The sequence below is a fragment of the Cherax quadricarinatus genome, chromosome 16, assembly GCF_038502225.1.
Source record: "Cherax quadricarinatus isolate ZL_2023a chromosome 16, ASM3850222v1, whole genome shotgun sequence".
Taxonomy (NCBI): Eukaryota; Metazoa; Arthropoda; class Malacostraca; order Decapoda; family Parastacidae; genus Cherax; species Cherax quadricarinatus.
The window spans coordinates 34,587,483-34,609,254 of NC_091307.1; the positions used below are offsets into that span (position 1 = coordinate 34,587,483).

At 41.1% G+C, this 21,772-nt stretch overlaps 1 protein-coding gene across 1 annotated transcript in view; it reads left to right on the forward strand.

Annotated features, from left to right (window-relative positions):
- The window catches only part of LOC128688773 (uncharacterized), a 48,212-nt gene extending 43,584 nt beyond the window's left edge, over positions 1-4,628 (forward strand). The window contains exons 4-5 of the mRNA XM_070085656.1: positions 4,052-4,142; positions 4,418-4,628. Of these exons, the coding sequence (XP_069941757.1) occupies positions 4,052-4,142; positions 4,418-4,628 (302 nt within the window). The remainder of the gene's footprint in view (positions 1-4,051; positions 4,143-4,417) is intronic.
- The last annotated feature ends 17,144 nt before the right edge of the window (positions 4,629-21,772 follow it).

The following is a 21,772-nucleotide window of genomic DNA, read 5'->3' on the forward strand; positions in this document are numbered from 1 at the left end:
AGACTGCACTCATAGAGGAAGCAGAGGTGATGGTGGAGACATAATCTCGCCAGCAAGTGCGTTTAGCGTCACGGATGACACGGCGAGCGATCGCACGCTTCTGTTTAAAATCAAGGAGTCGCTCTGTGGTTCTATTGTACCGGTACCTGCCCCATGCAGCGCGTTTCAAACGTACTGCACGAGCACAAGCAGGAGACCACCAAGGCACGCATTTCTGAGAATGCCTGCTCAAAGTTTGGGGTATAGAATGAGAAGCTGCGGTGAAAACGGAGGATGAGAAGAGGTGTAAAAGCTCATCGATGGAGGACGAAGAAGGAACCTCTTTAAAAACAGTCAGGTGTGAGTAAAGGTTCCAATTTGCCCGATTAAATTGCCAGCGTGGGGTGCGAAGAGGTGGCGAATATGAAGGGGAAGTAAGAATGATTGGGAAATGATCACTGTCATGTAAGTCCGGGAGAACAGACCAAGTAAAGTCTAATGCGGCGGAGGAAGAGCAAACTGAGAGATCGATGCAAGAGAGAGTATGAGTCCGAGGATCAAAATGGGTGTGAGTACCTGTATTTAAAACATGGAGGGGGTGGGTGGCAAGAAAAGCCTCTAACTGAATTCCACGGGAATCACAGTGAGACCCTCCCCAGAGGAAATGGTGGGCATTAAAATCACCAAGTAACAGAATTGGTGGCGGTAATGACGAAACAAGGAAGGCAAAATCCGGAATAGATAATGCCCGAGAAGGAGAGAGATATAAAGAACAGAGCGTATACCACCTATGTAAGTGGATACGGGCTGCTGTGTAATGCAGCGAAGTATGAACAAATAGCTGATGGTACGGAATATCAGTGCGGAGAAGAAGGGCACTTTCATTAAAGGTCCCATCAGGAAAAGGATCTGAAGAATACAATAAATTATAGCCTGAGATGTGAGAAATAACAGCAGAGTGTAATTTTGGTTCCTGTAAGCAAACACCAACAGGGGCAAACTGGGAGAGTAACATCTGAAGCTCACCCCGATTACCCCTGAGGCCACGTATATTCCACTGTAAAAAGGCCATGAATGGCAATGATAAAGATACTTGAAATCCGCAGGTAAGGGTTCCTACGGACTAGGAGGGTTAGAAAAGTCCACATGCGGAGGCAGTGGAAAATGTTCAAGCAGCGAAGGAACGGTGCGCTGTGAAGAAAGGAGTTGCGCAGATGGAGCAGAGGAGAGAGAAAGAGCGGAAGGTGGATCAGTGTCCATTGATGGTTTGGTCTCTGCAATATATTCAGAGATTGCTTCAAGTGTTTCAGAATTCAGAGATGTCGTATGGGAGACAATATTGGGAATGGTAGGGGGAGGATGAGTAAAGGTTGGAACTGTATTGGACTGTACCAAGGTAGGGGGGGGCGAAAGGGTGGAGGGAACTGGAGAAGCGTGGCAGGGGACAGAAGAGACAGGAACCTGGGAGGTGGCAGAAGAGGAAGAAACTTGGGAGGGAACAGGGGAGGAAGGTACATTACGAGGAGGAGGGTGAACCTCTGCACTTGTAACTGAGCCAGTGAGAGGGGAAGAACTAGGGGCAGAGACAGGGAGGGTAAAATGAGGAGGTGGAAGATGGGTAGGAGGTGTTACCGGACCTTTTTTTGACTTTTGAGAAGTAGAGGGACGATTGGGAAGAGGTGTCGTACGAGGTCTCGTCGATACTGAGGCTTGTAAGAGAGAACTCGAAGAAGCGAGATTAGACTGAGGCGTTGAAGTAGGGACGTCTGAGCCGAGGACAGCAAAAGGATTAGATACAGGAGTGATTATGGGAGAGGTAACCACAGAGGTGGGTGTAGAAGATGGGATACCAGAAGTGGGGGGACGTTTTGAAACACGGGAATAAGAAACACGTGGGAGTCTTCCTTGGAGGCGGAGATGAGAAACTGCCATGGCATAAGGGAGACCTTCTGTCTCTTTGAGGTAACGGATTTCCCGCTCGTTTAAATAGACCTGACAACGGCGAGAGTACGAAGGGTGAGCCTCATGACAGTTAAGGCAAGAGGGAGATCGATTGCAAGACGTATTAGAATGGTCATCGGCACCACAGACTGGGCATTCGGCGATAGATCTGCAATATTTCGCTGGATGGCCAAATCGCCAGCAATTTCTACACTGTTGTGGTGTAGGGATCACCTTTCGAACTTGTAACCGATGTCCTGCTATATAAACTGAGGATGGGAGTTCTCGGCTGTCAAAAGTTAAACGAGCCACATTGCTAGGGTATCGTCTCCGCCCACGGGCAGGAAGAACGTAAGTGTCTACCTTGAGGATTGGGAGATCTTGGAGTTCCAGCTGTTCTAGAATGTCGGTGCCACATGTCTGGAAATTTTGTTGAACTATGGTATGGGGCAGAATAACGGTACCACTACAAGAATTGAGGGAATGATGTTTTTCAAGGGTGACAGGAACAGTATCTATATGGGAAAGACGAGAGAGCTCACGAGCCTGGGTAGCATTCTGTACGGTAATGATGCACGTACCGCTCTTAAGAGCATGAAAAGAAATATCTTTACCAACATGGCGTAGGAGTGCCTTGCCAATACTATGGTCAGAAAGATAGGCAGTAGAGGAAGTTGGTCGTAAAGTGAAGAATTTAGTCCACTGTTCAGTCTGAAACTGAGCGTGGAAAGGTAGTGAAGGACGTGTCGATCTTTTCTGAGAAGAACGAGAAGGTGAAGGTGGAGAAGTATCATCAGCAGGTAATTGTCGTTGACGTTTAGGCGTGGGACCAGAGTTGGTCCGACGTGGAACGGGTCGGCGATTTGAAAATTGCCGCACCGTAGAGGGAGAGGCCGGAAGCATAGTCAGAGGAGAGCGAAGGTCTGATAAATCGAAGGAGTCAGTCGAGGCCTCAGTACCTGAAGCAGGTGAGGAAACAGCACCGGCAATAGGTACAGAGGCATGAGGAATGTCTGAAGAGTGGTCCAAAGACGAGGCGGGGTCAGAACGGGGTGCGGTATCAAGAAGGGGCCCGGGGGTACCAGGTTCATGGACTAGGGCTGCCATGGTTAGGTTACTTCTTTCTTTTTGTTTTTAAGAAAAAAAAAGAAAGAAGAAAAGAAAATAAAAATAAAAAAAAGAAAAAAAAAGGGGGGACCGGGGAGGGATAGTTCCTAGGAGGAATGAAAGGGCCAGAAATCTCCCTCCGCGCCCAAGAGGACTCGACACCGCTAGTAGCGCAGATGCAGCATGGAACCCGTGCCATACCCTACCCTTCATGCCAGTAAACCAGCAATCTGGGATAGCAACCTCACATCTGCCGAGCTACCTCGGTGGACAAAAGAGAGGGCGGCCGGATATCCGCCACAAAGCATACCTCCTTCAGCCACCACCCCCGGAATCCGAAAGGTGGCTTCCAGAGATACACCCGTCGCCCAAAAGACACCCAAAGCTACTCCGGGATACCGGAGAGGGATCGGGACATCCCTAGGCAATCCAGATTCCACGGCAAACTACGCCACCGCCAAGAAACCTCAACGGAATGGGATCGACCCCGGTGTCCTTTCCTCTACCTAGGAACTAGCGTGCCTGTGGGAGAAATCCCAAAGGACAAAAAGAGGAAGGGCAAAAGGGAGGAGTGGGGAGGAGGAGGAGGAAAGGAAAAAGGGGAGGATGGGGAGGATGGGATAGGGGAGGGGAGATTGGGGGGTAATTAGGTTCGGTCTGAGGAAGAAGACCGATAGGTCTAATTCCTCAGACCAAGAGCCTCTTCACCACGCCAAGGAGCCCCCCTTGAAGAGGTATTCGGCAAGAATGCGTTGATATTTTAGCCAAAATTGCCAAAGTTTTACGCATTCAGCAAGGCATTATATATGTATACGTATATAACATATATATATACATATATATATATATATATATATATATATATATATATATATATATATATATATATATATATATATATATATATATATATATATATATATGCAAACAATCGCAGACGGGCGATCTTAACTATACAAGACAAGCCACAGGAGGGTGGAAATCTTTAGCTCAAGTACTTTCACACTTCTCAGTGCGTCATCAGGGCTGCGCAATGCTGCAAGGGAGAAACCAAAGCAGGGAGAGAGGTCTCAGAGTAGCATAGGTGTCACCGACCACTGTTACCCTGAGACTGGGTTAGTGGTCGGTGCCAACCCCACCCTACCATCATCTCCCCACTACCCATATGGGGTAGGAGGGTTTCTGAGATGTCAAGTAGGAAATTATAAGATATAAAAAGCCAGCCCCAAGCTTTTCCTAATCGTTTATAACTGGTCATATGGTCTGAGAAAATAAGTTTCTCGTTAGATATTGTAGACATGGATAGTTATTATTCTGTGTGACCTTTTCAAATAATGAAAGGAAAGAAAACAATGTGCTCTTTGTCCGTTTAAATGTCCTGCTCTGGTAGAACATTCGAGCACCCCAGAACAGGACATTTAAACGGAGAGAGTATGGAGGAGGTGAATGTATTCAGATATTTAGAAGTGGACCTGTCAACAGATGGGTCTATGAAAGATGAGGTGAATCACAGAATTGACGAGAGGAAAATGGCGAGTGGTGCACTGAGGAGTGTGGAGAAAAAGAACTTTGTCCATGGAAGCAAAGAGGGGAATGTATGAGAGTATAGTTATACCAACGCTCTTGTATTGGTGCGAGGCATGGGTGGTGAACGTTGAAACAAGAAGGCTGGAGACAGTGGAGATGTCATGTCTGAGGGCAATGTGTGGTGTGAATATAATGCAGGGAATCCGTAGTTTGGAGATAAGGAGGAGGTGCGAGATTACCAAAATTATTATCCAGAGGGCAGAGGACGGGTTATTGAGATGGTTTGGACATGTAGAGAGGATGGAACGAAATTGAATGACTTCGAGAGTGTATAAATCTGTAGTGGATGGAAGGCAGGGTAGGGATCGGCCTAGAAATGGTTGGAGGGAGGGGTTAAAGGAGGTTTTGTGTGCGAGGGGCTTGGACTTCCAGCAAGCGTGCTCGAGCGTGTTAGAAGCAAATGAAGACAACTGGTTTTTAGGACTTTACGTGCTGTTGGAGTGTAAGCCAGGTAACATTTACGAAGGGATTTAGGGAAACCGGCAAGCCGGACTTTAGTCCTGGAGATCGGAAGTACAGTGCCGGCACTCTGAAGGAAGGGTGTTAATGTTGTAGTTTTACGATTGTAGTGTAAGCATGCCTCTGGCAAGACAGTGATGAAGTGAATGAAGCAAGTTTTTCTTTTCCGGGGCACCGTGCCTTGGTGGGAAACGGCCGATGTGTTAATAATATTGCATATGTATAATATCAAATCCTGCCACATGGAATGAACAACGACAAAGATTTGAAATGCTTAACAATTCACAAACAGGCGAAATTATTTACAAACATTATCTCTACGTCCACAGCATGACAGACCTGCAAACTCGGCATCAGAGCACACAGCACTTCATCCACTATGTGATTTAGGTCAACTGTGCTTGTGAGGTTAGAGGTTGACCTAACCAACCATTGCAAATTGTCACACTGCTTTTGTTTTGGCAGGGAAGTGTTAGTAATGTAGGAGGATAGGTGTGACAATTTATACTGGTTGGTTAGGTCAACCTCTGACCTCTCAAACACAATTGACCTACATCACAACGACACCAGACCCCAGAATAAGTATGGGCGCCTAACCCATATTAGCCGGGTTATGGGGAAACATCGTCTAGCTTCGGGTAGGCGCCTATACTTATCTAGGGTTTGGCGTAGAAATAATGTGAATGTGTGTGTGTGTGTGTGTGTGTGTGTGTGTGTGTGTGTTTAGACCACAGAATAATTGAAATGCTCACAAACATTTATATCAGGCGGGAGGAGATTCAAGACTGTGATAGCCTTGAGGCAAAGAACACAGCACAATTCACACCATATCAGATATGACAATACTCTGGCGCCCAGCCAAGCTAGGAGTTTCTTCCAGAGAGGCTGGCACCAGGTTGGTGAATAGTTTTTCCATCTCCTTTCCCACATATACCGACCAACGAAAGATAATAGATTGTTTAAGCTTCGCAAAACAAGCGCAATATTTACAAACATTTGTCCCAAAGATAGTAGGTTTGAGTCTAACCATTCTAACATCTTTTGTTGGACGGTGGATGCGAGATGAAAAACAAATCACCGCCTGGTGCCAACTCCTCTGGACTGAGTGATGGTGAAAGTGCTTCTTCGTTTTAGGGTCGCCTTAGTGGGAGACTGTTGAATAAATATATTTACATATATTGCGTAGACTGAACTCCCTTAAAAAATTAACGTTTCTGAAAAAAAAAAAATACACATTTTTTCATTAACACTGACGTAGAAAACATTTTTGCACTAAATCTAACCTAACCAAACCTAACTTAACGTAACGTAATTCATTTAATAATACTTAAATCAATTATATATGTAGTTCTCGTTATGTTCAGAATAATTTTCGGAGATTTATGGCAAAAAAAAAAAATTAACTGCTTATTTAGCAGAAAACAACCTCGCCATTGTCTTATTCGGCACGACAGATATTCTTTGGCTCAGTTTTTTTTAATTAAATCCTTCATATTTTTGTGTAAGAAATTGTCAGTTTCATAGAAATTTGTGTTGGCTTTCCTTAACCCCGTCTGTCTGAAGCAATCTGGAGAGCCGAGTTTGGAAAATTGTTTTCTGATTGTTTCTTTTTCTTGAATCAGAAGCCTGGGGCTACATAAACTCCAGAATCTAAGAAAAATGCTGGAAACGGTATTTTTTTTATTATTATTTTTGAGGAGTGATGACTGAGAAAAAAAAAATACACAACTAGCGGTGTGTATAGAATTTTTTAGACTGTTAATTCCAGGTATTGTTGGTGTTTGTTAATTAGTAGATCAGGGAAACTCAATTACACTTCACTTTCTACTTTGAATTTGAGATGTTACTTGTTATTTGAGCTTGTTGAATAATGTACTGAAATCAGGTAATTTTACCCCAAACAGTAGAAAATATCATTTGCATAATGTAATTCTATCATATTGTGGTTTGATTTTGGCAAGTATGTTTGATTCAGTGTTCCATATATGAACCAGATAACACTGGTGAGAGTGGGCTGCCCGTACTACATTCATTCTTTTGTTTCATGAATTCTTCATTGAACGTGAGCATTGCTGCTCAGAAACTTCAATATTGGCACATGTGGACAAGCTAACATGAAGCCAAGTCCTCGAAAAGACTGCCACTACGAGATTAACTGATATGCCTTCACGTCTCCGAAAAATGTCAGCCATTATGAGACATAATCCTTTATTCACCTACCAGTATAAGTGCTTTTTGGCTCTCTTAATTGAGGTTTGGCTATGTGGCGTAAATCCAGTGTATTTCGAAACAGAGTGCGCAGGGTCGAGTGCTATTCCAGACTCAGAGATAATGTATAATTTTATGGGTATATGAAGGACGAAGTTAACCATAGAACTGATAAAGGAAAAAAAGGCGAGTGGTGCTTTGAGGTATCTTTGGAGACAAAAGACGTTATCTATGGAGGCAAAGAAGCGAATGTACGAGAGTATAGTAGTACCAACACTTATATATGGGTGTGAAGCTTGGGTTGTAAATGCTGCAGGAGGAGGCTGGAGGCTGTGTAGGTATGTCCAAGAGAATTCGTAATGTTGAAATTAGGAGGTGAGAAGTTACTAAAATTATTACTCAGAGGGCTGAAGAGGGGTTGTTGAGGTGGTTTGGTCATTTAGAGAGAATGGAACAAAGTAGAATGACTTGGAGAGCGTATAAATTTGTAGTGGAAGGAAGGTGGGGTAGGGGTAGTCCTAGGAAAGGATGGAGGGAGGGAGGGGTAAAAGAGGTTTTGTGGGCGATGGGGCTTGGACTTCCAGCAAGCGTGCGTAAGCGTGTTGGGAGTGAATGGAGACGACTGGTTTTGGGGACCTGAATAGCTGTTGGAGTGTGAGCAGGGTAATATTTTGTGAAAGGTTTTAAAAAAAAAACAGTTAACCAGACCCGAGTCCTGGAGGTGGAGAGTACAATGTCTGCACATCAAAGGAGGGGTTTGGGATACTGGCAGTTTGGAGGGATATCTAAACTGTCGTAGCGGAGAACCTCTGCGAAGACACTGATTATGTATGAATGATGGTGGAAGTGATGAACGATGATAATTTTATTTTTCTTTCTTTTTGGGTCACCCAGCCTCGGTGGGAGACAGTCAACGTGTCATTTTTATATATATATATATATATATATATATATATATATATATATATATATATATATATATATATATATATATATATATATATATATAAAGGAGGGGGAAAGGAGGGAAGGAGAGTAGAAGAAAATACTCAAACAGCTCCGGGAAGATTTCTGAGTTTTCCCTGAAATACGGTAGTACCTCCCTATATATATAATGAGAAAACCTAATCAGTGTCACGCTATCTAGTATAATGTAAATAACCAAACTGCCGATGTATAGGTTAAGCTCAGTCTTGAACTCCCTGGAATATAAACTATATAAAATTCTTAAATGTAATTTATTCCTTGCTCTACCTATAAGTTTAAAATCATTCATACTAAATAAATGACCTTCAGTTTCAGAATGTAGTCTTACTGTTGATGAAGAAGGTTCAGCTAAGTTGGCGAGGGTCCTCTGTAATATGCCTCTGTGTTCACATACTAATTAGGAAATTTCTAACTTAACATCCAGCGTACGAAGCTTCACAGCTGGAACATGTTCATTGACAGTTAACATTAGAACAGAGAGGAGACATATAAGGATCCTTATATTTAAAATAACTTCCGATAGTTAAAGAATTAACAAATATATATTTGAATTTGATTGAAGATAACACGTGTAATCATTTCAAACAATTTCCTTATGTTGTAACTTAAATATCCATTAAATGGGAGCTGAATATAACGAACGTCTAGGAACAGCGACTACAGATGTAAACAGTGACCATTTACTCTCCAAAAATTTCTTTAATATGTTTTGAAGTAACAACACTGTGTAGCTGTTGCACAAATGGCAAGAAAAGGATTAAAGAAATTTATACTTTTACCTGGTAACATCCAAGTTAGTTCTTATATTACTTACTTGTTTTATAAAGAAAGACAGCAGCTTCTCAGGGAGATGACTTAACGTAATATCTTATGTAGTAAACCTATCTTTTTGTATTTTCAAATATTTTTACTATTTCTTCCCACACTTTAAACAAGAAAATTTTGATGTTATGGAAAGTCTTAAGTCAGGTGAGATTATTTTTACTAGACTAGATAAGAAAAAAGGGGTTATTATTCTAGGTAAATCTGACTATACAGCTAAAGCTGAAATATTGCTTGATCAGATTAATTTTATTTTTATTTTATTTAAAAAACATTGTGTACAATATATATAGCATCGCATATATATTATCCATCAACATTAAACAATGCAAAGAAACGTGCACACCCTATCCACACAGTATGACGCTATCCGTCCAATACTATTCTGACATATCACATATTGAAAATAATATTGAAAATAATAAAAATGGACAAACTTTGCATTGTCAACTTCAACATAACCATCACATGTGCACAAAGTGTGTAATATGGAAATAAAATGCATATACAAACAACATTAGGGCATATATTGCACACTCTACCCGTGGAGTATGACGCCATCCGTCCAATACTACAATGTTATGACAGAGCTCTTAACATAAATTATCACATATTGAAAATGACAATAAACATGGTCCTACTTTACAAAGTCGATCTCAACATAACCATCACATGCGCACAGTGTGAAATGTGGAAAATACATATACAAACAATATTAGGTCATATCCTATAAACAACCACCAATGTTGGACCACTGCTCAACCTATATGTTCGTGAATGTCTACAGTAACATAACATGCTCCCAACAGCAGCTACAAAACACAAAAATCATGCCCTAGGAGAGCACATAGCAAACATCAAAATACCATCTCTAATCGACGATTCGCACTGACGTGCATACACCGCACCTACGTCAGACAAGACTTAGTCACAACGTAAGGCACAAGTACAAATTATGACTACCACGGGACAACCCATGCCCTACCTCTGCAGTTTACCTGGAGACAGTTCCGGGGGTCAACGCCCCAGCGGCCCGGTCTGTGACCAGGTCTCATGGTGGATCAGAGCCTGATCGTCCACCCAAAACACATGAAATGACCCCTACCCCCTGCTTCCCCTTGCCAGGATACCAGCAGGTCACAGCAGATGCCTCACATACGCCAATCAAAACCATGGACAAAACTTCAAGCTAAAGGGTGCCCAGTCCTCAGGATCTGACCATATCCCTGTTATAATACAACTACAAACTTCTACATTTAGAATACCTGTACCTCCTAAACCCAATCTTAACACCCTAGGATTTGACCCCTTCAGGGCATTTCTGGGTGAAGATGAAATTGTATTGTTGGAAAATTTACCTTCCACTGCAATTGATGACGCGATCAGGTCCCTTCACAATAGAATAATTGAAGCTACTAATGCAACTTGCCAATTAGCTTCCACAAAGATCTATCAACAATATAAACCTACTAGGGAAATTAGAGACGCTTTAAGAAATTATCAAGCAGAATGTCGAATGCATCTTCAAACGCGACAACCACCAGTAGCTACACTGCACAGATTGAGGCAAGAATTAATTCACATGATTAGTCATCACAAACGGGACTTATGGAAACTGCTAGTTCTTCAAGCTAATCAGTAGAAACGTGAGCCAGCAAAATTTTGGAGTAAGATCCGACAACTGTTAGGGGCAAAGCATAAGGCTCCTAACTACCTAATTCATACCTTCACTGATGAGGATGATGAAGATGTTGAGATTAAACTTGATGATCCACAGGACCAGGCTAATTTGATGGGTGATGTATGGGAGAAAATTCTCTCCAAAAATAACAGTCGTCGATTTAACAATAATCACTATCAGTTGGTAAATGAATGGAGAGATGAGAACTTAGATGATCTACAACCAGTACCTTCCATCGATACATCAACTCTTGAAGACGCCCACCCGCTTACTAGACCTATTACATTACTCGAGATGAGTCAGGTTATTGGAAGAATGCGAAATAGAGCCCCTGGTCTCTCTGGAATAACAATGAAACAAATAAAGTTCCTACCCAGAAATTGTAAACAGTCTTTGGTTAATATCTTTAATGCCATCTTGGCCTCAGGACATTTTCCAGTTGTTTTTAAGACTGCTAGGATTATCTTTCTTGCTAAGCCCAATAAAGACATCCACAAACCTGGGAACTATAGACCTATATCTTTACTTGAAGTCACTGGAAAAGTTCTTGAGAAGATCATTTCCAACAGACTGAACTACTATATGGAGTTTAATCACCTTTTTACTGAAAAACAATTTGGCTTTAGAACACAGAGGTACCCATCATGCAATAAATATTTTTTTCGATGCTGTAGCAAGTCTAAAACATCAGGACAATCTTGCCCTAATTGCCACCAGAGATGTTCATGAAGATTTTGATAGCTTATGGCATGATGGTCTTATATACAAACTTATTGACCTACCAGACCATAACTGGACTTTTCTCAGATTAATATATAACGTCTTAACTCAAAGAAAAATCATTCCCACCTTTCACGACAGGTCGACAGAGCCTTTTATACCAACACCTGGTGTCCCACAAGGTTCTTGTCTTAGTCCAATTCTCTTCAACATTTATGTGAATGACCTTCCTCAACCAGAGTTTAATGATACAATTATAACACAGTTTGCAGATGATGTTATTCATGTCGTCTCATCAACTCCGGTAACAGGAAAATACAAGTATGAGAGAGTCATAGAAAAAATGAATATTGAACTTCGTCGAACATCTAACTGGGAAAAGAAATGGAGAATTACGACTAATCCTGACAAAGTCCTTGTTAGCACGATAGGATGTTTTTCATCAACCATCGAAGATAAAGGGGGTATCTCCATCAGAGGAACACCTGTAGCCATTATAAACCCTAACAAGATCTTGGGATATGAAATAGACAGGCTGCTCCACTCAACATCTCATGTAAATAAAAAGATCAACATAGCCAAAGCCGGTCTTAACAGTCTCTTTAGATTTAATCAAGCCCCTCCACATGTCAAAAAAAATCTGTATAAAATGATAATAAGACCTATACTCGAATACCCATGTGTCCCAATGTCATTAACAACAAAGACCAACATGCTACGGTTGCAACGGGTCCAGAATAGAGCTCTCCGCTTCATTACGGGCACCAGGAGGAGAGACAGAGTTAAAATGGCAGATTTACATGTACAACAAGATATAACTGCCTTAAATGTACGCCTTGACACCCTGAAGAAGAAACAACTCCATACAATGCAAAAACTCTACATGCCAGATAGAGAACATCCTCTCCAAGTTGAAAATACCACGGATTATATCATCAATACTCCTCCTCACAGGACTCAAAGAATGACTCTCCCACAGAGGGTCCGTCGTTTTATCCATAAAGACGATTACCATCTACCAATGATCTTGAACAACCTCCCTGCAGATAAAGATGATTGGGTAACACCAGAACCCTTCTATGTTTACTGAGAAAACCATCGCCCCCAATTAGGGAGACATCTTGTATAACATTCTACTGTTAAAATTATGTTACATTTACTATTGCGGGACACCACCTGTAAGAAGCCATTGTCAAGTAATTCTTTATAAACTGACCAGGAAATTATTGCCTTCATTGTCACTTAAATATCCGTTGTGCAATCGCAAAAAAATAAAAAAGCAATTGCAACTTGTATATTTACTACCAATTCAGAGTCATGTACTTATATATCTGTTATATCTATTTGACTGATAGGTTAGTATTATACCCCTTCAGGAATATCTTATTATTCCACATACACTTTTTAAATTACACCAAAGTGGTTGGGCCACTTACCTTTTATATCCTACCTCTCTCCCCCCACCCACCCTTTTCCAATATTTCTATCCTTACCCATCATTCTTCCTTACCCATCTTACCAAAGCTCTGGTCATAAGAAGAAGAAGGCATGGGCCCCAGTGCACAACGGAACATATGGTAATTTGTCGTACCGGATGCAACATAATACAGCATACGCCAGCGCTCCGAGGAGTACCCACGTACCGGAAACAACGTTATCACCCAGAACACCACAGAAGACCGGCATCTACCACACATAAGAAGTCCTCACCTGTACCTCAACAACCATCCTCCCACCTCGCATACGAGATCCATACACACACACCAACCCTCTCCTTCCCCCCAGGAGAGACCAGCCCGCCGCATCATCTGACCCCCCCCCCTTCCCCTCCTAACCTTACATGCCCAATAAAAGCCCCACCTAGTTAAACTACGATAGCCTACAGGGAAATCCCGCTCCCACCGCACCCCATAAAGAGCCCGATTTCTACACAGCGTACGATAAAAGGTGGCCGCCAACGATTTTAAATTATTAAAAGTTTCTTCTCCTTTTGAGTATACAATAAAGGTAATAGGGTTCTGCGGGAATTAAGAAAATATAGAGAAAGATTTCAGTTATGGAATCTGATACTATAGTGCTGGTGCTTCCCCTGGTGTTATGTAAGGACTTCCCGAGATGCATGAGAACGGGGCTGCAATTTCAGGTGCCAGTGGAACGGTCAGCTAGAATCTACCCAATTTTTTTTGTACTTATGTTGCAAGTATTAACAACGAGCTTACAGTAAAAATTCTTTTAAATTTATTAAACACGCCATGCGTGTCATAAGAGGAGATTAAAATGCCGTGAGCAAGGGGCTAATAATCCCTTCCTCTTAATTAATTATTTAATGTAAAAAGAAGTTTATAAAGTCGGAATATTTGAATGTACGAGAATTGTGAATGTTATGAATGAAAAGAAGCTAGATGTCATAGCTCTAAGCGAAACAAAGCTGAAAAGAGTAGGAGAGTTTCAGTGGGAAGAAATAAATGGGATTGGGTAAGATATAAGAGCGAGTTAGAGATAAGGAAGGGAGAGCAATAATATTGATTGATCAGTCATGAAAGAAAGAGAGGGAATATAAATGTATAAATTCAAAGATGTAGAGTAAAATGAGAGTCAGATGCAAAACGTAGGTTATACTTAGTGAACCATGAGAAGAGAGGAGTGTAGATTATTTTTATAATCAAAACTAGTAAGTACAGTACTAAACTCACAACGGTCATGCAGCGCTGCAGGGTAGGGAGTGGTGAAGGTTAAATATTCTTGATCTGAGACTAGCGAGGGTGAAAAAATATAACAGAGGGCAAGTTATTAAAGGCAGCATGGAGTGCTAAAGGAAGTATTATCAAAGTTTGTGTTATAAATCTGTTGCTGTCAAAAAGTCAAAGAAAGTCTGTGTCAAAGTTTGGGACCGTCATCGAGGAGGGAAGATAAAGTAAGGGTGTTACGTCGAAGGTAAATTTTGCGTCCTCTCTGACAGAGAGGAGAGAGATTTTGGGAGATGTTAAGTGAGTGTTTATGGAGTTTTGAACCAAGTGAGAGAGTAACTGTGGTGTAGAAGATAAGTTTGAGGTACCAAGGGTAAATCATAATTTCGGACCTTTAACTGAACTTGGTATATAAAGAGGTTTGGTACTAGGTAATACGCATTTTAAGAAAAAGAGGATAAACAAGCACACGAGACACGATGCAGGTCGTAATGACAGCAGTTTGTCAATTTATTAATGGATAAAAGGCTGATGGGTAGAATTCTGGATGCGTACATTTTTAGAGGGGCAACAGATATATCAAATAACTATTTAGTTGTAGATACAGTGAAAGTAAGAAGTAGATGGGGGTACAAGGAGAATGGCATCTGTAAGAAAGAAGTGAAAGTTTGCAAATTAAAGGAGATATTTAGGGTAAGATACAAGCATCTGTTGGTAGAAAGATGGGCTAATGAGAGTATAGGCAATGAGATTGAAGAGGTATGTTGGTGCCAGAATGTGCAGAAGTTTGTGGAATATAGGAGAGTGGGCAAGAGAGAGAAGAGTAACGATTGATGGAATGATGAGGTTAAGAGAGTGTATGATGAAAAAAGTTAGCATGAGAAGTTTTTACAGAGCAAAAGTGATAAAAAGGGTGGAGTATATAGAAAGCAAAAGAAAAGTAAGTGAGAAGTAGGTTCTGTCCAAAAAAATTCCTAAGAATAACACAAAGTTTTGGAGATTATTATGTAGAGAAAGCCTAGGAAACAAATGAATTTAACAGCCAAAAACAGAAGAGAGGAGCTAATAGATGGGGAGTTGGAGGAATTGGGAAAATGGAGGAAATGTTTTCAGGAGCTGTTAAATGTTGATGAAGAGAGGGAGGCAGTGATTCAATGCATTAGTCTCAGAGGTATAATTTCTTTTAGGAAAGATGTGAGTGTGGGGGAGGTGCGTGAGGCTGTGGGTAGAAGGAAAGAAAGATAAAACAACTGGGATTGATAGGATCAAAGCAGAAATGTTAACAGCAGGTGGGGATATAATTTTGTAGGTGGTGATTTTGTTCAATAAATGTATGGGGAAAAAACAGTATAAAATTGTAGGTGAATAAGCCTTCTGAGCATACTAAGTGTATGGTAGGGTTGCTAGTGAAGAATTAAGGAGAGCAGGATCACACATGAACAAGGAAGTTTTAGGAAGGGTAAGGGATGTGTAGACCAAGTGCTCACAATGAAGCATGCAAGTGAAGCATACAATTGCAAGTTTTTGTTCGTTTGTGAATTTAGAAAAGGCATATGATAGCGTGGATAGGAGAGCTATATGGCAGATGTTGCAAGTGTATGGAATAGGTGGTAGGTTATTGAAAGCAGTTAAGAAGAGTTTTTATGAGGATAGTGAGGCTTAGGTTAAGGTATGTAGGAGAGAGGGAAATTATTTTCCAGTAAAAATAGCCCTTAAACTGGGATTCGTGATGTTACCATGGTTGTTTAACATTTATTGGTGGAATTGTAAAGGTAGTGAATTCTAAGGGGTAGGAAACAGTGCGGGATTAAAAGATAAAGAACCTAATACAATGTGGAAGGTGTCACAGTTGTTTTTAGCCGATGACACCGTGCTTTTGGGAAATTCTGATGACAAGTGGCAAAAGTTGGTTTACGAATTTGGGAGGGTATGTAAAAGGAGGAAATCAAAAGTGAACATAGAGAAGAGCAAGGTTATGAGGGTAAAATATATAGATAATTAAACATTGGATATCAGATTGGAAGGAGGGTGTATGGAGGAAGTGAATGTGTTCAGATATCTGAGAGCGGACTTGTCAGCGGACCGGTCTATGAAAGACAAGATGAACGATAGAACTGAAGGGGGAAAAGACGAGTGGTGCATTAAGGCATCTGTAGAAACAAAGAACGTTATCCATGGAGGCAAAATTGGGCATATATTATAAAATCACAAGAATAGAAGAGCACTGCAGCAGGCAAACTGGCCCACACTAGGCAGGTCTTTCTCAAATCCAACCCCTCTCACTTAATTATTCAGCCACTTTTAAATGGCTGTGAATGTTACAGCGATAAGAAGGCTGGAGGCAGTGGAGAAGTGTCTGAGGGCAATGTGTGGAGTGAATATTATGCACTGTTAATAATAATAATAATAATATCTTTATTTACTACAAGTACATGTACTTGGTATACAGGCCTAGCTGACATCAAAGACATACTACTATACAGAAAGCCGCTTGTTATGCAGATCATTTCGGACAAATTAGGTCAGTTCTGTCCCAGGATGCGACCCACACCAGTCGACTAACACCCAGATACTCATTTTGCTGATGGGTGAACATAGACAACCTGTGTAAGGAAACACGTCCAGTGTTTCCACCCCTTCGCCGGGAATAGTACCCGGACCCTCACCATGTGAAGCGAGAGCTTTTGCCACCAGACCACGTAGTTTGGAGATTGGATAATACTTTCAATAACCCGTATCTCTTAAAGGGTTGTGGAGGGGTTGTTGAACTAGTATGGACATTTAGAGAGGATCTAGCAAAACTGGATGACTTGGAGGGCGTATAAATCTGTAGTGGACGGAAGGCGGGGTAGAGGTCACCCTCAGAAATGGTGGAAGGTCAGAGTGATGGAAGTTTTGTATGCAATGTGCTTGAATATCCAACAGCGTGTTAGATAGGAGTGGAGACAATTGTTTTTTATGACTTGTAGTACTGTTGACAACAGAGGGATGTAGTGTACAAGGATACCTATCAAGAATATGGTACTTTTGCAAGGGCCAGTAGTAGAGCAGGATGTGCAGAATTTTATCTTAGCACAATAAGAGCTAGATCAGAAATGAAGACTTAAAATATACACAGGCTAATTTTCCAGAAACTTAATTCCTGTTCAGTGCTCTTTCTTTTCTTTCTGTAACACACGGGGATTAGATGAAATGGCAAAACTGTACATTGGAAAAAGACTACATATTCTCACAAACCACGTAGTTGCATACACATTAATCAAGTCTTTGCTGTGAACATTGCCTGCATCGCCTCTATAACTTTTACACCAGCAAATTATAGAAGCGTCGAGGACAGGTTGCAATTATAGGCAAAGCTACTCGCGTCCTCGGAGTTGACTCTGAAATAATTATGCCCGTGTCTCCATTAGGAGATGAACAAGGAATTCCATTTGTAACGTCAGACTGTGAGAATTTATGCTTCACAGATCTCGCTACCGAGCTGGTATGTGCAATCAGTGGATCTTAGAAAATATATATAATATATATAAACATATATAAACAAACATATATATATATAAACATATATATATATATATATGTCGTGCCGAATAGGCAGAACTTGCGATCTTGGCTTAAATAGCAACGCTCATCTTGCCATATAGGACAAGTGAAAATTTGTGTATGCAATAATTTCGCAAAAATCATTCTGAACCTAACGAAAAAATATATATATTTCACTGTGTTTATTATTAAATGACTGTAAAATTATATAAAATATATTTAGTTGGAATAGGCTAAATTAAATCATTCTTGTTATAATAAGGTTAGGTAAGTTTTCTAAGGTTCTTTTGGAACAAAATAATTAATTTTTACATTAACATAAATGAAAATTTTAGAAAGGACTTAATTTTAAATGAGTTCTTGCTAACTGACCAATTTTACGTATTCGGCACGACATATATATCATTAACAGAGCTACGGCCAGCCAGGATTCAATCATGCGTCACAATGCCCAGCCCTGTGAGAACAGGACAAAGTACGTATCCCTCTATCCACTTGAACATAAGTTCTCTGAGGTTCGACGACCACGTGTGTTCTCGCACCAGGAAAAAATCTTTAAACATAAGAACATAAGAAAGAAGGAACACTGCAATAGGCCTACTGACCCATGCGGAGCAGGTCCATGTCCCCCCCCCGAATAAGGCCAATGACCCCCCCCCCCCCCCCGAAAAGCCCAATGACCCACCCAGTCTGGTCACCTCCACTTAAGGAAGGAGCACTGCACCAGACCCAGCAGCACAAGCTAGTCAGGTCCAACTCACACCCACCCACACCCACTCATGTTTTTATCTAACCTATTTTTAAAACTACACAACGTTTTAGCCTCAATAACTGCACTCGGGAGTTTGTTCCACTCATCCACAACTCTATTACCAAACCAGTGCTTTCCTATATCCTTCCTGAATCTGAATTTTTCCAGCTTGAAACCATTGCTGCGAGTCCTGTCATGGCTGGAAATTTTCAGCACACTATTTACATCCCCTTTATTTATTCCTGTTTTCCATTTATACACCTCGATCATATCATCCCTAATTCTACGCCTTTCGAGAGAGTGTAGATTCAGGGTCCTCAGTCTGTCCTCATAGGGAAGATTTCTGATACATGGGATCATCTTTGTCATCCTCCTCTGTACGTTTTCCAGAGCAATAATTTTAGAAAGGACTTTTAAAAGAGTTCTTGCTAATTGACCATTTTACCTATTCGGCACGACATATTTATGAAGCAGGATAAAATCTGCCAGAAACACCATCTCTAATGGATATCCTATTTCATTATTGACGTTCTGGATGTTTCTTCATCCATCAACAGAATCTAAATTTTTTTTTTTTTATTATCACACTGGCCGATTCCCACCAAGGCAGGGTGGCCCGAAAAAGAAAAACTATCAACATCACTCACTCCATCACTGTCTTGCCAGAAGGGTGCTTTACACTACAGTTTTTAAACTGCAACATTAACACCCATCCTTCAGAGTGCCGGCACTGTACTTCCCATCTCCAGGACTCAAGTCCGGCCTGCCGGTTTCCTTGAATCCCTTCGTAAATGTTACTTTGCTCACACTCCAACAGCACGTCAAGTATTAAAAATCATTTGTCTCCATTCACTCTTATCAAACACGCTCACGCATGCCTTCTGGAAGTCCAAGCCCCTTGCACACAAAACCTCCTTTACCCCCTCCCTCCAACCTTTAATAGGCCGACCCCTACCCCGCCTTCCTTTACACTACAGACTGATATACTCTGGAAGTCATTCTGTTTCGCTCCATTCTCTCTACATGTCCGAACCACCTCAACAACCCTTCCTCAGCCCTCTGAACAACAGTTTTGGCAATCCCGCACCTCCTAACTTCCAAACTACGAATTCTCTGCATTATATTCACACCACACATTGCCCTCAGACATGACATCTCCACTGCCTCCAGCCTTCTCCTCGCTGCAACATTCATCACCCATGCTTCACACCCATATAAGAGCATTGGTAAAACTATACTCTCATACATTCCCCTCTTTGCCTCCAAGGACAAAGTTCTTTGTCTCCACAGACTCCTAAGTGCACCGCTCACCTTTTTCCCCTCATCAATTCTATGATTCACCTCATCTTTCATAGACCCATCCGCTGACACGTCCACTCCCAAATATCTGAATACATTCACCTCCTCCATACTCTCTCCCTCCAATCTGATATCCAATCTTTCTTCACCTAATCTTTTTATCCTCATAACCTTACTCTTTCCTGTATTCACTTTTAATTTTCTTCTTTTACATACCCTACCAAATTCATCCACCAACCTCTGCAACTTCTCTTCAGAATCTCCCAAGAGCACAGTGTCATCAGCAAAGAGCAGCTGTGACAACTCCCACTTTATGTGTGATTCTTTATCTTTTAACTCCATGCCTCTTGCCAAGACCCTCGCATTTACTTCTCTTACAACCCCATCTATAAATATATTAAACAGCCACGGTGACATCACACATCCTTGTCTAAGACCTACTTTTACTGGGAAATAATCTCCCTCTTTCCTACATACTCTAACTTGAGCCTCACTATCCTCACTATCCACGATTTTAAAAAATTAAAATTCTATCTATATTATTACATCGTAAGTTGGGTAACGTACTTCGATTTACGTCGAATTTAAATGAAAATATCTTTGTATACAAACAAAATATTTTTAAGATAATACTAAAATTTTCAGAGCCAAACTGAATAATTTAAGTTGAAAAACTCAAACAGGAACAATATAAAACTAAGGTGTAAAATACAGTACAGAGAAACAGTAGATGTTTATTTACATAGCTTACGCCTGAAGCTAATACATATTCAATGAAGCTATTTACGTCCTATTACTTGGGAACCTAATTAAATCATGTAATGAATATTCAGAGAGCAATGACATGTACATTCCTTATTAACAAGAAAAAAAAAAAACAAAAAAAAAAACGCGGTCCTTGATTATACAAACAAGACTTTTAGAAAAAAATTCTGAATGTAACACAATAATAACGTATTAAGTACTAGTGTATAAGTATTTTACACAGAAGGTTTCCATATACATTTCTTCAGTTGTAAACTGTGGCAAATTATTTACAGTGAAAAACTGAATTAATTATTCTTAGTTATTAAGCTCTGGCTTGTAGTTCTGTGTATACAAAGGTTTTTTCCTACTAATTTCCTCAGGCAGGTTATTGGCAGTGAAGAGATGAATTGATTTTACACGCTCACCGTGTTGGCTTACGTGTGATATTGTACACGCTCACCGTGTTGGCTTACGTGTGATATTGTACACGCTCACCGTGTTGGCTTACGTGTGATATTGTACACGCTCACCGTGTTGGCTTACGTGTGATATTGTACACGCTCACCGTGTTGGCTTACGTGTGATATTGTACACGCTCACCATGTTGGCTTACGTGTGATATTTTACACGCTCACCGTGTTGGCTTACGTGTGATATTGTACACGCTCACCGTGTTGGCTTACGTGTGATATTGTACACGCTCACCATGTTGGCTTACGTGTGATATTTTACACGCTCACCGTGTTGGCTTACGTGTGATATTTTACACGCTCACCGTGTTGGCTTACGTGTGATATTGTACACGCTCACCGTGTTGGCTTACGTGTGATATTTTACACGCTCACCGTGTTGGCTTACGTGTGATATTGTACACGCTCACCGTGTTAGCTTACGTGTGATACTTTACACGCTCACCGTGTTGGCTTACGTGTGATATTTTACACGCTCACCGTGTTGGCTTACGTGTGATATTGTACACGCTCACCGTGTTGGCTTACGTGTGATATTGTACACGCTCACCGTGTTGGATTACGTGTGATTTTGTACACGCTCACCGTGTTGGCTTACGTGTGATATTTTACACGCTCACCGTGTTCGATTACGTGGGATATTGTACACGCTCACCATGTTGGCTTACGTGTGATATTGTACACGCTCACCGTGTTGGCTTACGTGTGATATTGTACACGCTCACCGTGATGGATTACGTGTGATATTGTGCACGCTCACCGTGTTGGCTTACGTGTGATATTT